The 17,910-nt window shown below is 43.3% G+C and overlaps 1 protein-coding gene across 5 annotated transcripts in view; it reads left to right on the forward strand.

Annotated features, from left to right (window-relative positions):
• The window catches only part of AKAP9 (A-kinase anchoring protein 9), a 687,299-nt gene that overhangs the window by 608,770 nt on the left and 60,619 nt on the right, over positions 1–17,910 (forward strand). For all 5 annotated transcript variants that reach the window (XM_029588843.1, XM_029588844.1, XM_029588845.1 and 2 more), the window contains one exon: positions 8,054–8,264. In XM_029588843.1, coding sequence (XP_029444703.1) covers positions 8,054–8,264 — 211 coding nt within the window. The remainder of the gene's footprint in view (positions 1–8,053; positions 8,265–17,910) is intronic.

A 17,910-nucleotide genomic window follows, 5' to 3' on the forward strand; every position in this document is an offset into this window, starting at 1 on the left:
GCTTGCTTGATTACCTACATTTCATCGAGTTCTCAGTGTTAAGCACCTCGACTCCACTTGGTACATCAAGTGGTATGGCACCTCATGCCTTTCTTGGTACCATTCATGCCAGGCATGAGTCGAGCAGGTTCAAAGTACGAAGCCTCTCTTTCCCCTCCTTTCTCATTGAACCCCAAAGCCCATGAAGCCAAGCATTAGACTGATGTAGTCTTCAGCTCCAAGGACAAAGTTATCCCATGCTTCCTCAAGGAATCAGAATCTGAGAAATTTTGTGGCCCTGCTGTCAGAGGAGTCGTGTTACAAAGTGAAATACTCCACTGACATCCCAAAAGTTTTTTTTCAAAGCTAGTGTCATCAAATCAACCAACACTGATGTAGAAATGCGTTCATGGGTCCCCTGATGATCCAAAATCATAGTGATAATATGAATGACCTCATCTTGAAAGATGTTCATGTAGAGAAATTCAATGTCAGTAGTCACCAATATGCAATCTGTAACATCTAAAGATAACTCTAGGAGAAATACATCATCATCAGCTGAGTATCTCACACAAGATGGAGCACTGGCCACAACCAATCTAAAAAAAATTATCAACTAAGATGGATAGAGGTTTCAATAATGTTCCTTTCGAAGATATTATAGGACGACCTTCAGGTTTATGGATGGGTTTTTTTTTATTTATTTTAGGCAAAAGATAGAAAACTGGGGTAATGCGGGGCAATGTTATTGCATACGTTGCTACCCAAAATAAGAAACGCAATGGAGATATCCTCCACTTAACCGCAGAGTTAAAATGAGCACAATTAAGGCACATGCAAACGATGACAGAGTCTTGTAGGCGGGAAGTAGATGGTATTCGGGAGGCTTTAAATATGCTCCTACATCAGTGGGCATCCAAATCCCACTGATGTAGGAGCATTATTACTACAAATATCAACTCTATAAGCACGGGATTAGGCCCAGTAAGTTATTAGCAAACCTAGTCAGGGCACGTGACCCCAAGTCGCTCATTACTTAGATAAAGGGACAAAGATGGAGCCCATAAAAGAACTGCCCCGAAAAGGCCACTGTAATACTCATGAAATCGTGCCGCAATATCTTTGGCAAAGCCAAGACACCCAGAGGTCTCCGAAATGTTTTTTCTTAATCTCCCCTGGCCTAAACTAACTAGGGACCAGCAAGAGTTGTTGTAATACGGACAGTGAGATTTATGTAGTTATCCGTGGCCTGAAGCTTGGAAAGGCTGCGGGGCCTGATGGCCTAGGGCCTGAATTTTACAAGATCTTAAAATTTCCTGTACTGCCAGTGCTAATGCAATATTATAATAGTCTAGTCTCGGGTCAGGCTATCAGCCTTACTGAAAATCAATCAACAATTGTTCTCCTCCCAAAACCTGGGAAGGATCTCCACGAAGTAGGATCATATCGCCCTATCTCACTTATTAATAGTGATTTAAAAATTCTAGTGGCTGTACTAGTGGCTAGACTGAATTCCATATTGCCCTCTATAATCCATTCGGACCAAACGGGACTCATAAAAGGGAGGCAAGGGGTTAAAAATGTACGGAGGCTGATTGCAGCATTAAGCTATCACCCGTGTGACGAAGCTCTAATCCTGAGTCTTGATGCTGAAAAGGCCTTTGATTCTCTCTCGTGGGATTATCTATTTTGGGGTTTGCAAAGTTATGGTTTTGCAGGAAATTTCATATCCTGGTTGGGAGCGTTATATAACAACCCAAGTGCCCGGCTCCTTATTAATGGAACGCTATCAGAGTCCCTCTCTCTTCATTGCGGAGGCAGGGATGTCCCTTGTCCCCCCTGCTTTTTGTCCTGGCGCTGGACCCTCTGGCCATAAAGCTTCGACTAGATAAAGAGTTTTGGGGCCTAAGTATCGGGAGGCACCAGATGAAGTTGGCGATGTTCGCTGACGACATACTACTATTCGTAGGCAGACCCAGGCATAGTGTCCCGGCCATCATCCAGAGTTTTTCCCAATTTAAGGCCATAGCGGGGTTAACTATAAACTTTGCCAAGTCAGAGGCATTAGCGCTGGATCCTCGAACACAACACACATGGCCAGAAGGGTTCCCCTTCACGTGGGTCCAGAACAAGCTTATATATTTGGTGGTATGTATCCCTCGGGACCTTTATGACCTTAATATAAAGTGTACACTGGCGGATCTTTCCTCTCTCCTTATTTAGGCGAGGCGTGTTACTAAAAATGGTGATAGTACCAAAGTTGCTATATAAGCTCCATATGCTTCCATGTTGGCTGACTAATAAAGATGTACGCTGGTTACAGTCCTCTTTCCAAAAATGTATTTGGGCAGGGAAGAAAGCTCGGCTACGGTATCAAACTCTCATGCACTCTCAAGAAACTGGGGGGGCTAGGCCTGCCAGATTTTCGTTTATACAATGTAGCCTGCCAAATCAGGTTTGTGGGGGAGTGGCTTTTGGATAAGTATTCCTATTGTGAAGATGTTTTGCTTAATAGCATGACTTCTCCATGGTCCCCACTGTTTCTATTACAAACTAACTCTATTACTTTTCGCAACTTGGACATACCCAAAGGACTCCTTCAACCCTGTAGATAGGCGTGGCGCTGGCTCCGGACTCAGGGGAGGCATGATTGTCATAGTTTCCCTGGGCAATAGGGACTTTCTGCCAGGGTGTGAGTGCAGCGCCATCTTCAGTGACTTGCTACAAAAAGGAAGAGTCCCCGACGTTGATTGACTTTACATCTCTGGCACATGACTATCAAATACCTTCAAAGCATTTTTTTGCCTACTTACAAGCACGTCATTATCTACAGTCTTTCCGGTGGACAGAGGAGAGCTACCGCTTGGAGTCAGTTTTTGCCCAGCGAATGTTTGACATCGCTTTAACCCAGAATTCCATTAAGGGCTGGAGCGGTCATTGAAAAGAGTACAGAACACCTAGCAACCTTACCTCTGTTGCACAGTATTGGGCTGCTGCCTGGGAAGTAGATATCTCCAATGCATACATGCTTGCTTGTTTTAAGAATATGCATATAAGTCTGCCGGATCTGTCCCTCCGGGAGCTTCCATTTAAAATACTACATCACATTATCTGCGATGATGTTCGCCGACACAGCATGGGTCGACTACCTGTATAAAGTGCCATCTGGAAACTGGCACGCTAGCTCATCGGCTTTTCACATGCTCAAGTCTGACGGCATTTTGGGATGGGGTACTCACGGTTCTTGCCCAATGCATCCAGACTATGGTTAACCGGTCAGGCAAGCTCTCTTGTCAGGCATGCACGGGTCTATAGCACCCTATCGCCTTTCATCTGACAAGTTTGGACACACTGCTGTACTATTAGCGTGCCGCACAATTCTAGCTAACTGGATTTAGCCAGACACAAATCCCACGCTACAGGCCTGGTACTACCGGCTTGCCTCGACTATGCAACTGGAACGGTTGGACTCCCTCATTAATGTGCGCACATTTGACCAATTGTATTGTGACTGTTGGGCTACCTGTTTCACTTTGCTGCCTCAGGATATTCAAGCCCATCTCCTGACAACGGGATATCAAACCCAATGGCGGTGACTGCTAACTGCTCCACCGCTGTGGTCCTCGTCACTTGATGTTGGTATCAGTTGCAAACACATGATGCACGGCCACAGCGAGGCAGGCAGAGGACTAGAGGTGCTCTATGTCTTTTATGAGCCTGGATTCAGGTTCTTATTGATGTACATACTCTTGGGGAGGGTGGGGGAGTGAGTTTGTGTGATGTCGAGTGTGTTGAAGAGTGTGTGTGGTATGCATGATCGTATGAACCGACATGATGTGTCCTACGAATGCCGGTATATAAAAGTGTTAAATAAATAAATAAATAAATGTGGGGAAGCAGTTTTTAAAACATGCTCGCATAAAGGACATTCCCTGTACGTACCTGGATCAGTCCAGACAGTGGGTTGAGCCTCCTGTCCAGTAGAGGGAGACAGAGAAAAACTGAAAAGGTATCCTATATCAGGACAGTGCTCACCTTCGTCCCTTCAGTATTTCTCTGTCTCCCAGCAGAGGCAGGCAGTTGAACCTGCAGTTCCCTAGCTTTCTCTGTTTTCCACACTGGTGATTTCTTTCTTTCTCCTTCTGTTTGTTTCCAGGATCAAGCAAATATTGATTAATTTCTTTGTTAAAAAAAAAAAAAAGAATTTGAAGGAAATCAAACTTCTTGTCTATGTGAGACAGCTCTGTCTCACAGCTCTTACAGGGTCCCAGGGGGGGATTTTCCCCTTGAGTACTCAGCCTGGGACCCCTCTTCCCGGTGATCACTTGCCTGGTTTAAAGGGTTGATACTGGTGGTCCAGTCACTCCCCCTTTTTGCACCTGCCTCAGGTCTTTTAGCAGAGAGGCTCCAATTCTTCTGCTCGTTTCTTTGAAAAAAAAAAAAAAAAAGACCATTGGAGGCATAGCTTACCCACACTTTTCATTGCAGGCTCCAGCAAGGTAAGCAGCCAGGGAAGTGATTACTGGTAGTCCAGTCCCTCTCTTCACCCGTGTGTGTCTAAACACTGTGTAAAAAAAAAAAAAAAATTTTCTTTTTTGGGTAGCTGCAATCCAGGACCCCTGCTCACATGAATCGCTGCGTTTCTGGCCGATTTCGTGTTTTATGAGCCGTTTCCCCCCACCCACCCCCATGCCGCGGCCATCCTGGTATATAGCATGTGAGTAATCGGCTGCGTGGTTTTCTAGGACTGGGATTTGCTCGAGGTGCCTTCCGGGGGGTGGGCAGCTCTTTTTCAGGGTCTGCAGCAAAGCCAAGCCTCGTGGGGCTCAAAAACGTCAGGCTCTGCAGGAGCTCAGAGCTGGTCCTTTCTCCCTCAGTGCAGGGACGGCAGGCATCTTAAGGACATGTCTTAAGCACATGTCATGCAGCTCAGGCAAAGGCTGTGGGGAAGGGGGAGCTTCCTCCAACATTGTATCCAGTCCCTGCAACTCCTGATGAGAATGCAGCTCAGGATCAGGTTTTTTTTTACAGGAGGGCCCTGCTTTTCCAGATCAGGAAGCTGATTCTGATTCCTTTTCTTTAGATGTTGTCGTCCTTATGCATAAAGCCTTTTTGGGCTTCCAGGTCTCTGCAAGGTGGTGCCTTGCCAGTCAGACCTATGCAGGGACTGCCCCCCAAGGTAGCCAAGCATGCCGATGTTCCCTCGTCTCTAAGGGTCGCAAAGTTAAAAGGCGCGGTGGTTTCAGGAGGGTCTGTCACTCCGGACGTGCCGGGCAGTGCTGGTGCAGGAGCCTTTCCTCCCCCTCCCATGGGGGGACATGGATGAGGAGCAAGGGAAACAGGCTTCTTTGGAGGGTGATGACCCTCAGGTGGTACGCCTGTTCCAGAGGGTGGCGTTGGAACCCTTCATTCCTGCAGTCCTGGCGGAGCTCGTGGTTCGATCTCCACGGTCTGTAGCAGTCTCGTGCAGCAGGCAAGCCTCAGGTGGGTTCAACAATTACTCAGCCCCCAGGACCTCCCGTCTGCATGGTGGCGGTTCGGGGGTGTGACTCAACGAAATAAGGTAGGGGAGGGAATTTAGGTAGGGCTGGGGGGGGGTGGGTTAGATAGGGAAAGGTGGGGGGATCCAAAAAAAGGTTCTCTTCAAGGCCATTCCAATTTCGGAGCAGCCTTGGAGGGAACTGGGAAAGCCATCGTGCACCGACCCTGGATTTTATAACATGCGTGCAGCAGCGTGCGCATGTTCTAAAATCGGGTGTACATTTGTGCGCCCCACACAGCACGCACAAATGTACCCCCACCCCCGCGTGAAATTTAAAATCGGCCTCTTATTGTTTAGGCCTCCTTGAGCAAATGTTCCCCACTCAATACGGGTTCCGTAAAGCATTAAGCACAGAATCCCTACTCATTTCCCTGACAGACTACCTTATCATGGGCCTGGATAAAGGTCAATCCTTCCTACTGATTCTCCTTGACCTCTCGGCAGCCTTTGACACCGTTAACCATTCCATCCTTCTAAACCAGCTGGCGGGCATCGGAATAACAGGAACGGCACTTGCATGGTTCAAAACATTCCTGTGTAACAGAGGCTACAAGGTTAGAATTCACAATAAAGAATCCCCCTGTTACAATTCCCCCCTAGGAGTACCACAGGGTTCTTCCCTATCCCCCATGCTCTTAAACATCTACCTTCTTCCACTGTGCAAGCTGTTAACCAATCTGAATCTAAATCACTACATATATGCAGACGATGTCCAGATCCTGATCCCACTTAAAGAAACCATCACAAAAACACTTGAATATTGGGAAAATTGCCTTTGAGAAATCAACTGCCTCCTCGCTAGCCTTAACCTGATTCTAAACTCATCTAAAAGTGAACTCCTTCTAATCTCTCCAGAAAATAGCAACTTCACATTGAATCCATCAGCCAACCTACCCATCACCCAAGCAAGAGACTTAGGAGTAATGATAGACAATCGTCTGAATTTAAAATCATTCATCAACTGCACAACTAAAGACTGCTTTCATAAACTACATGTACTGAAAAGAGTAAAACCTCTCCACTTTCAAGACTTCCGAACAGTTCTTCAAGCAATAATCTTCCCTAAGATAGATTATTGCAACTCTATTCTACTAGGTCTCCCCTCTTCCTCCACCAAACCGCTTCAGATGATCCAGAACGCTGCTGCCAGAATACTGACAAACACGAAGAGAAGAGACCACATCACTCCCATCCTCAAAAACTTACATTGGCTGCCAATACACTTCAGAATTATCCATAAGTCCATCACCATGATCTACAAAGCCATCCATCTCCAAGCTCCTCTAAACCTTCAAATCCCGCTCAGACAACATTCCTGCTCCAGACCCATTAGAGAAGCATACAGAGGATCACTTCAGGTGCCACATACCAAAACTACACAACACCTAACATTCAGAAACCGGGCCTTCTCTACAGCAGGACCACCGATATGGAATTCCATTCCACCGGATCTACGACAGGAGCCCTGCCTCCCAGCTTTCAGAAAAAGGCTTAAGACTTGGTTATTCAAACAAGCCTTTCCAGACCCTACCTAAATCTCAAATCAACATTATCTTCAGTCAGACACTCCAGAATACTGTACATTCTGTAAATAATTACGCCTCGTTCTGTTATTGCTCTCTAGCTTTCCATCTTCTCCCAGTTGAACCTTGTTTTATTGTAACTTCTTGGTTTCTTTGCACTCGTTCCATGTTCTTGTTTTCATCCACCCCCCTTGTTAATTGTAAACCAGCATGATGTGATTCTTTCATGAATGCAGGTATATAAAAACCCAAAATAAATAAATAAATCTTAGAATCCTTGTTGTTCATGTTGTAGAAGCCACTGATCTAAATCCACCCCTCCCCCCCCCCCGAAAAATATCTGAGCTCTTTCTAGCAGAGAAAAAAACAATTCAGCAAAAGTGTATGTATTGATGCAAAACAGAATGAGAAACTAAAAGTGCTTCCACCTTATTTCGATCGTACCATTTTTCCTATATAGCAGAGATCAGAAGGACATTTAACAATGTATATAACTGCAGTCATCCCACATGTGCTAGAAAAAGAAAGAGATATATGCCTATCCACAGAAAAAGGAAACAGTCCCAAAAAAAAAGACTGGGGACAAACTGAGCAATACCCACAGGATCTATGACCAAAAACAATGGTCATAGTCTCAGGCTTGCCAGGATTGGGGATGCTGTGGAGCTAATGTTCATGTCACCTGGGGGAAGGGAGACCCAGCCATCATACAATGACATCTACTGACCATAATCAGCTGGACTCTTGAAGAAGCCTGTGTCTTTGACCTCTTATCCTAGATTGTCTGTGTGATGGTTGAACTAGACCAGGAATGGAGGGGCTGAAACATGGGGTAAAACCCTAGGTAGCTGTTAATAAAAGATGGTAATGCAGTTCTAATTGAGTTAGAAGTCCCAAGGAGCAAGAAAAAAATTGTTGGGCAACAAAAATGTATGCTTTCTAAATGGAATAATCAAAGATAAATTCATGATTTGTAGCACCTGTGAAGTATTAATGTTATTTTTTCCAGAGCAATCAGCACATGTTATGCTCCAAGAACAGTCCCCACTGTTAGTAGAACTGAACAGTGTGAAGGGGAGAGTAGCTGAGCTCCAGGACCAGCTGAATTCTGAAAAGATGCTAGTTGCTGAACTGACGAATGAACTAGCACAAGCTAAGCTAGAACTTGGAACTACACTTAAAGCACAGCACAAGCACTTCAAAGAGCTAGAGACACTCAGGTATAATCTATAATCATTAACCCTCTTGTATAAATGAGTACTTCTGCAGCAGAATGTTGCACAGCTTCTACCCTGTTTAACTGATTTGGGCTGTATCTATTTCCTTTTTCAAAATGTTTGTCATCAAGTATTAGCAGTTTTAAATTTATATGCTAAATGTATTAATTCTCAGTCATGATTTATTTATGAAATCTTGTATTCTACCAACTCAGTTTACTAGTCCAGAGACCACCTCCATGATTATAAATGACATACAAATACATAAAATACATTGACATCAAATGATACACAAATTGATATACTTTCCAAACAAAAAAAGTGCTTTGAAATGTCTATATGCCAATGCCAGAAGTCTAAGAAGTAAGATAGGAGAGCTGGAGTGTATAGCAGTGAATGATGAGAGACACAATTGGCATGTGCGGGCGGCCCGCAACTCATGTGTGCAGGGGGGGGTGGAATTTTATAACCTCCATGCTGTGACGCGATCAGCCAGTCCCCAGTTCCCTCCCAGTCCGTTCCAATTAAGGAGCGGACTGGGAGGGAACCTTCCTATCCCTAACTCTACTCTTCCTACCTCTTCACCTCAACCCCAAAATCTATTCTAGCTATCCCTTTTTTTTTTTTTTTTTTTTTAACTTCGTGCCACAAGTTGAAGTAAGTTGCATTCACCAGCCGGCTTCCAGCATGCCTAGTCATCAGAACAGTGCAAAATGGCGCTGTCCTGGCCCTCCCCACCCAGACCATGTCCCCCAGCCCGCCCCTTTTGCAGGGCCCGGCACTTCTGCGCGTAATGAGAATTATGCGTGTGGCTGGGCCTGTTCCAAAATGCACGCAGTGCGCGCAAGGCCCAGCCACACATGTAATCCCCAGTTTTTGTGCGCAAGACCCGGCCACGCTCATAACCCCCAGTTTTTACATTCGTGGCCCTTTTAATATCAGGCAAGTAGAATCTTTGAGTATAAATCCCTTGTGTGTTGGGTAAAAATACAGCGATAAAAGTAGACTGCCATCCACCTGGCTACAATGATAAAATGCTAAGAGAAATCAAGGAAGCTAACCAATTTGGCAATGCAGTAATATTGGGAGATTTCAATTACCTCAATATTGACTGGGTAAATGTAACATCAAGAAATGCTAGAGAGCTGTTCCTGGATGGAATAAATGACTGCTTCATGGAGGAATTGTTTCAGGAACCAACAAGAGAGGGAGCTATTTTAGATTTAATTCTTAGTGGAATGCAGGATTTTGTGAGAGAGGTAACGGTGGTGGGACCACTTGGCAATAGTGATCATAACATGATCAAATTTGAACTGACTGGAACAGGGACAATAGGTAAATCTACAGCTCTAACTCTAAACATTCAAAAGGGAAACTTTGATAAAATGAGAAAGTAGAAACAAAATTAAAGGAGCAGCTGGTAGTCCTAGGGGATTTCAATATGCATATGAACGCTGCTCCATACTCTTTAGAGAGTAATGACTTTCTATCCCACATGCAATCCCTTGGCTGAACTCAGCTCATTTGCACCCCTACTCACAAATTAGGTCACCTGATCTTTGTCCGCAGTGAAGGCTTTCCTCACAAATCACAAGTTCTGTCCTGTACTCCAGTTCCCTGATCTGATCATTGCTTGATCATTTGTTCTATCTTTGTTTCGGGATAGGTACATCATGTCCCCTCTATGGTTTCTAATGTTATGTGTTGTCCTCATATTGAGGTTGACCAACAATGAGAACACTGTCTACCTTGGCTCGAGTCCCCTAATGATCTCAGTATCTCAAATTTTGTGGATGTATGGATATCCTCTCTCAATGTGTCCCTAGATTCTTTGGCTCCATTGAAACCACTCCATCATTCCCATAAAAAAAAATGCCCCTTGGTACTCTCTTAATTTTAAATCTCAAAAACGAGAAGTTTGTCAGGCGGAATGCAGAAGGAGGAAACATAAAAATGCCAGTAATAAGGTAATTTATTATAAGATGCCTTCTACTCATAGGGAAGCTATTGACCTAGGGAAAAAAGCCTACTACTCACATAAAATTCAAACTGCAACTTCCTAGCCTCATGAGTTATTTCGTGTGGTTCATTTGCTAGTACATCCTCCTCAGAACAAGTTTTTGGATCTTTCTTTCAACTACTGTGAGAAATTGTCATCTTTTTTCCATCAGAAAATAGCTAATTTGCAATTAATTTATTGGTTAATCTTACTGACTCTTTTCCTTCTTCTCCTGTAGGATCTTGCTGGAGCAGTTTCTCTCTCTCCTTCTCAGTAGAAATTAATTCAGTCTGGCCTCCCTGAAGGACAATATCTGTCCTCTTAATTCGTGTGCCACTGCCTTAATATAGGTACTCAGACTAGATTTAAAGGATTTCATTAATGCCATAGTTCAAGCTTCTTTATCCGAAGGTTTTTTGTCAGCAGTGCTAAAATCTGCTATGGTTTGTCCCATTCCAAAAAATCCAGATTTCAAAAGTCTTTGCCCTGTTTCATCGTTTCCTTTGTAATTGAATGTACTCGAGAAAGTGGTTTTAACCCAGCTCCAAGAATACTTGACAGATGGCAATATTTTACTTGAGTCTCAATTTGGTTTTCAACCCTGATTTAATAGTAAATTACTACTCTTGTCTGATTTTGATTTAATCAGAACCGGCTTTGACTCAGGGCAAAAATATTTCCTGGTGCTGCTAGATCTCTCAGCCATATTCAGTATGCTTCTACAGGCATGAATCAATTGGCATCAGTCCAGTAGTTCTTCATTGGTTCACTTCATTCTTAACTAACCACTCCTATAGAGTAACCCTTGGAACTTCAAACCTATTGCCTTTAGATACAGGTATTCCTCAAGGTTCCTTAGTTCCTCCCATTTTGTTTAATATTTACATTTACATTTTACCATTATGTTTCATTCTCTCCCAGTTAGTTACAAGCTTCAAACTCTTTGCTGAGGATATCCAATTCTACTTTCCGAGTGATTCATCATTTGACTCTGCTTTAGATAAACTGACTCATTTTTTTCCCAAATTAGTGCATGGCTCACCACAAACTATTTAGTATTGAACCTTAAAAAAACTGAGATCCTGCTACTTTCTTGACCAGAGATAAATAATGTCCCCAATTATTGGTTATTCAATGATATAAAATAGAAACTAGAAATTTGGGTATCCTCATAGACTCTCTTTGCGTCCGCATATTCAATCCCTTGTGAGGAGTTTCTTACATAAATTTCATCTGTTATGGTCGATCAAACCTTTTATCAGTACTACGGATCTAAAGCTTATTACTCAGGTATTAGTGATGAGCTCACTAGACTATTGCAATTCCCTTTTCTTAGGTATCCCAAAATCTACTACCCAAGTATTACAGTTGAATCAAAATTCTGCGGCCTGTTTACTCACAGGCACTCCATTACATGCCCATATTGCACCAGTTCTGGCAGAGCTCCACTGGGTACCTGTTGCGGGCAAACCCAGTTCAAAATTTTGTTATTTTTTAAACTGATTAATGAATTTTCCCCACAATCTTTACCAAGGCCAGTTTCCTATTGCCCCCATGTACCTTATGCTCCACAGCCAATAGACAATTAGTGATTCCTTCTTTTAAGCAAATTCAATTGGGAATCTCACATTCCAGAATATTTAGCATTGCAGGCTTTTCCCTATGGAATCAACTCCCGGAGTGGCTGAGAGTTAAGTCTGATTTATTGTGCTTTTGGAAATTGCTTAAAACATACCATTTTACTGAGGCTAGAGTAGCAGACTTGGAGGAGCTGAGGCAGACAGAGAGGTACATTGATGAGACCTTCAGGGACATAGTAGCCAAGTCCCAAATCCAGTCTGGCAGCCTCGGCGCGGCTTTGGATCAGAAAGGTCTCCCAGTTGGAGAATATCACCCTGGTGTAGCAGGAAGTGATCCTGTAGCAAGGACCTGCTCTCCAAGTGAAGTATTGTCCTCTTGCACTGAGGACAAGTCTCCCAGAGCTACTGCCCAGGAGGGAAGGATTAGGCTAGCCAAGATAGTTGGTGATTCAATTATTAGAAATGTAGATAGCAGGGTGGCTGGTGGATGTGAGGACCGCCTGGTAACTTGCCTGCCTGTTACAAAGATGGCAGAACTCGCGCATCCCCTAGATAGGATTATAGACAGTGCTGGGGGGGAGCTGGCTTTTGAGGTACATGTGGGTGCCAACGACATAGGAAAATGTGGGAGAGAGGTTCTGGAAGCCAAATTTAGGATTTTAGGTAGAAAGCTGAAATCCAGAACCTCCAGTGTAGCATTCTCTGAAATGCTTCCTATTCCATGTGCAGTTCCCCAGAGGCAGGCAGAGCTCCAGAATTTCAATGCATGGATGAGACAATGGTGCAGAGAAGTGGGATTCAGTTTTGTAAGGATCTAGGAAAAATTTGGGGGAAGGGGGAGACTTTTCCAAAAAGATGGGTTCCACCTTAACCAGAGTGGAACCAAGCTGCTGGCACTAACTTTTAAAAAGGAGATAGAGCAGCTTTTAAACTAGAACAAGAGGAAAGACAGACAGTCACTCAGCAGTGCATGGTTTGGAGGAATGTATCCTTGAAGGATACTAATGAAACAGGAGATTTAGGGCATCCCAACAGAGAGGTTCTAATAAAAACAAACATAGTCCATGTACCTATATGTAAAAAATCACCTGAGCTAAAGATTTTCAAATTATCCCTAACAACTGAAAATCAGGTTGTTAATACAAATAAAAAACACACTTTGAAATGTCTGTATGCCAATGACAGAAGTCTAAGAAGTAAGGTGGGAGCGTTAGAGTGTATAGCAGTAAATGATGAGATTGACATAATTGGCATCACAGAGACCTGGTGGAAGGAGGATAACCAATGGAACAGTGCTATATCAGGGTACAAATTATATCGCAATGATAGAGAGGATCAACTTGGTGGGTGTGGCACTTTATGTCCAGGAGAATATAGAGTCCAACAGGATAAAGATTATACAAGAGACTAAATGGCTCAGTAGAATCTATGGGCCAGATCTTAAAAGATACGTGCAGGCGTAGATTTGTTCGTGCAACCCGGCGCGAACAAATCTACGCCCGATTTTATAACATGCGCATGCTGCTACGCACTTGTTATAAAATCCAGGGTCGGCGCACACAAGGGGGTGCACACTTGTGCATCTTGCGCACACCGAGCCCTAACGGAGCCCCAATGGCTTTCCCAGTTCCCTCCAAGTCTGCCACCTCCCACCTTCCCCTCCCTTCCCCTACCTAACCCACCCCCCAGCCCTACCTAAACCCCCATCCTGACCTTTGTTGCAGAAGTTACGCCTGCCTCTGGGCAGGTGTAACTTGCGCACGCCGGCCAGCTGCCGGCGCGCCATTCCCCAGCACAGCTGCAACAAAGGATGCTTCAGACTGCCTCCGAACCCCTGCCATGCCCCCGGACCCGCCCCTTCCCGCCCCTTTTTCGAAGCCCTGGGACATATGCGCGCCCCGGGGCTTGCATACGCCGCCGAGCCTATGCAAGATAGACTCAGCGAGCAGGGGCAGCTTGGGACAGCTTTTCGGGGGTTACGTGCGTATGTTACGCGCGTAACCCTTTGAAAATCTGCCCCTAAATGGGTAGAAATCCCATATGTGTTGGGTAAGCGTATACTGATAGGAGTATATTACCGTCCACCTGGACAAAATGGTCAGACAGATGATGAAATGCTAAGAGAAATCAGGGAAACTAACCAATTTGGCAGTGCAATAATAATGGGAGATTTCAATTACCCCAATATTGACTAGGTAAATGTAACTTCACAACTTGCTAGAGACATAAAATTCCTGGATGTAATAAATTCCTGCTTCATGGAGCAATTGGTTCAGGAACCAAAGAGAGAGGGAGCTATTTTAGAATTAATTCTTAGTGGAATGCAGGATTTGGTGAGAGAGGTAACAGTGGTGAGGCCACTTGGCAAGAGTGATCATAACATGATCAAATTTAAACTAATAACTAGAAGGAGGACCATAAGAACAGCTCTAACACTAAATTTTCAAACGGGAAACTTTGATAAACTGAGGAAAATAGTTAGAAAAAAAAGAAAATTGCATCTGCAAAGGTTAAAAGTGTTCAACAGGCATGAACATTGTTTAAAAATACAATCCTAGACACGCAGTCCATATGTATTCCACGCATTAAGAAAGGTGAAAGGAAGGCAAAGTGATTGCCAGCATGGTTAATAGGTGAGGTGAAAGAGGCTATTTTAGTCAAAAAAAAAAAAAATCCTTCAAAAATTGGAAGAAGGATCCATCTGAAGAAAATAGGATAAAGCATAAGCATTGTCAAGTTAAGTGTAAAACATTGATAAGACAGGCTAAGAGAGAATTTGAAATGAAGTTGGCCATAGAGGCAAAAACTCATAATAAAAACTTTTTAAAATATATCTAAAGCAAGAAACCTGTGAGGGAAGATAAGGCCATTGCAGAAGGACTAAATGAATTCTTTACTTCCGTGTTTACTAATGAGGATGTTAGGGAGATACCAGTTCCAGAGATGGTTTTCAAGGGTGATAAGTCAGGCAAACTGAACAAAATCACTGTGAACCTGGAAGATGTAGTAGGCCAGATTGACAAACTAAAGAGTAGCAAATCACCTGGACCGGATAGTAAGCATCCTAGGGTACTGAAGGAACTCAGAAATGAAATCTCTGATCTATTAGTTAAAATTTGTAACCTATCATTAAAATCATCCATTGTACCTGAAGACTGGAGGGTGGCCAGTGTAACCCCAATATTTAAAAAGGGCTCCATGGGCGATCCGGGAAACTATAGACCAGTGAGCCCGACTTCAGTGCTGGGAAAAATAGTGGAAACTATTCTCAAGATCAAAATCATAGAGCATATAGAAAGACATGCTTTAATGGAACAAAGTCAACATGGATTTACCCAAGGGAAGTCTTGCCTAACAAATCTGCTTAATTTTTTTTGAAGGGTTAATAAACATGTGGATAAAGGTGAACCAGTAGATATAATGTATTTGGATTTTCAGAAGGCGTTTGACAGAGGCTTCTGAAAAACTAAAAAGTCATGGGATAGGAGGCGATGTCCTTTCGTGGTTAAACTGGTTAAAAGACAGGAAACAGAGAGTAGGATTAAATGGTCAGTTTTCTCAGTGGAAAAGGGTAAACAGTGAAGTGCCTCAAGGATCTGTACTTGGACCGGCGCTTTTCAATATATATATATATAAATGATCTGGAAAGGAATGCGATGAGTGAGGTTATCAAATTTGCGGATGATACAAAATTATTCAGAGTAGTTAAATCACAAGCAGATTGTGATACATTACAGGAGGACCTTGCGAGACTGGAAGAATGGGCATCCAAATGGCAGATGAAATTTAATGTGGACAAGTGCAAGATGTTGTATACAGGGAAAAATAACCCTTGCCGTAGTTACACGATGTTAGGTTCCATATTAAGAGCTACCACCCAAGAAAAAGATCTAGGCATCATAGTGGATAGTACTTTGAAATCGTCAGCTCAATGTGCTGCAGCAGTCAAAAAAGCAAACAATGTTAGGAATTATTAGGAAAGGAATGGTTAGTAAAACAGAAAATGTCATAATACCTCTGTATTGCTCCATGGTGAGACCGCACCTTGAATTCTGTGTACAATTCTGGTCGCAGCATCTCAAAAAAATATAGTTGCGATGGAGAAGGTACAGAGAAGAGCGACCAAAATGATAAAGAGAATGGAACAGCTCCCCTATGAGGAAAGGCTGAAGAGTTTAGGGCTGTTCAACTTGGAGAAGAGAGGGGGGGGATATGATAGAGGTCTTGGACGCGTAGATGTGAATCGGTTATTTACACTTTCGGATAAGAGAAGGACTAGGGGGCACTCCATGAAGTTAGCAAGTAGCACATTTAAGACTAATTGGAGAAAATTCTTTTTCACTCAATGCACAATTAAGCTCTGGAATTAATTGCCAGAGGATGTGGTTAGTGCAGTTAGTGTAGCTGGGTTCAAAAAAGGTTTGGATAAGTTCTTGGAGGAAAAGTTCATTAACGGCTATTAATCAAGTTTAGTTAGGGAATAGCCACTGCTATTAATTGCATCAGCAGCATGGGATCTTTTTGCTGTTTGGGTACTTGCCAGGTTCTTGTGGCCTGGTTTTGGCCTCTGTTGGAAACCAGATGCTGGGCTTGATGGACCCTTGGTCTGACCCAGTATGGCAATTTCTTATGTTCTTTCCCTTTGCTGTCTGGGTACTTCTTTCTATGATGGTTCCTGTGGATGATAATTTTGGGCCTTCTTTGGGATGGGATTGGGATACTGGCACTGAAACATGTATATGTATAAACTTTGTTACAATCTGTTTTATTTACTTATTCACAAATTCACAAGAATTGCCATACTGGGTCAGACCAAGGGTCCATCAAGCCCAGCATCCTGTTTCCAACAGTGGCCAATCCAAGTCACAAGTACTTGGCAAATACCCAAACATTAGATAGATCACAAGCTACTACTGCTTATTAATTACTGTCATAGCAGTTTATGGATTTGTCCTCTAAGAATGTATCCAAACCTTTTTTAAACCCAGTTACACTAACTGCTGTAACCACATCCTCTGGCAATAAATTCCAGAGCTTTGTTGTGCGTTGAGTGAAAAAGAATTTTCTTCAATTTGTTTTAAATGAGCTACTTGGTTCACATCTAGTATGAAAAAAGAATCACACCACCAAAGTAAACTTAAAGAAACAAAGAAAGATCGGAAGAAGTGAAAATCCAACATATACTTTAATTTTCCAAAATTTTTCACCTTTACTTTATAAAAAAAAATTATCTTAGCTTCACCAGGTAGAGGGTTTCAACAGAGTAAATACCAAGCCTGAGGTTGGCTTTCACCTGATCTCTTCACTCTGAGGAACACTGTCATGCCTCCAAATTGACAAGCGGAGAGATTTAACCACCACATATGTACTAACTTGAGTTCAAAAATGATAAAACTCAGAGAAAAAAGAAGGAAGGAGGAGGGAGAGTTTTGGTATGTGGAAGCGTCACAACGTCTGTACAGCTCCGCCAGGGATCTGTGCATGGCCGGCCATGCAGGCTGACACCGGCTAGCAGTGCAAGAGTGCCACTCTGCCTCTGCAGTGGAAGTGCCTACATGGTCCCAAGAGCTGAATACAAATCAGGCTTAGTTGGAGATTCTATTATTATTGATACAACTTGGCTTCACAGCAGCGATGCCGGCGGCTGCCCATTTATCCACTTGTGCCCCAGTCCCTTCCTGCAACTAGGGAAATATAAATACAAGCACTATCCACACATAACAGCCAATGCACTAAACCAGTTGTTCCCAACTCGGTCCCGGGGAGCCCCCAGCCAGTTGAGTTGTCAGGATATCCGCAATGAATATGCATGAGACAAATCTGCATGCAATAGAGGCGGTATATTGCAAATCTATCTCAAGCACATTCACCACAGGTATCCTAAAAACAGACTGACTGTGGTTTGGAAACCACTGTATTAAATTATGTTATCAGTCACGCAGTTTTTAATGCGTTCATTAAAGGATGACGTTAATGAAAATGCAAATGAGACACACGTTTACCCAGATGGTGAAGTGTGCCCAATAGATTATACATTTTAATAGGGTGGCAATACAAAAAGTTAACTACA

Source organism: Rhinatrema bivittatum, chromosome 2 (assembly GCF_901001135.1).
Source record: "Rhinatrema bivittatum chromosome 2, aRhiBiv1.1, whole genome shotgun sequence".
In the NCBI taxonomy this organism is placed as follows: domain Eukaryota; kingdom Metazoa; phylum Chordata; class Amphibia; order Gymnophiona; family Rhinatrematidae; genus Rhinatrema; species Rhinatrema bivittatum.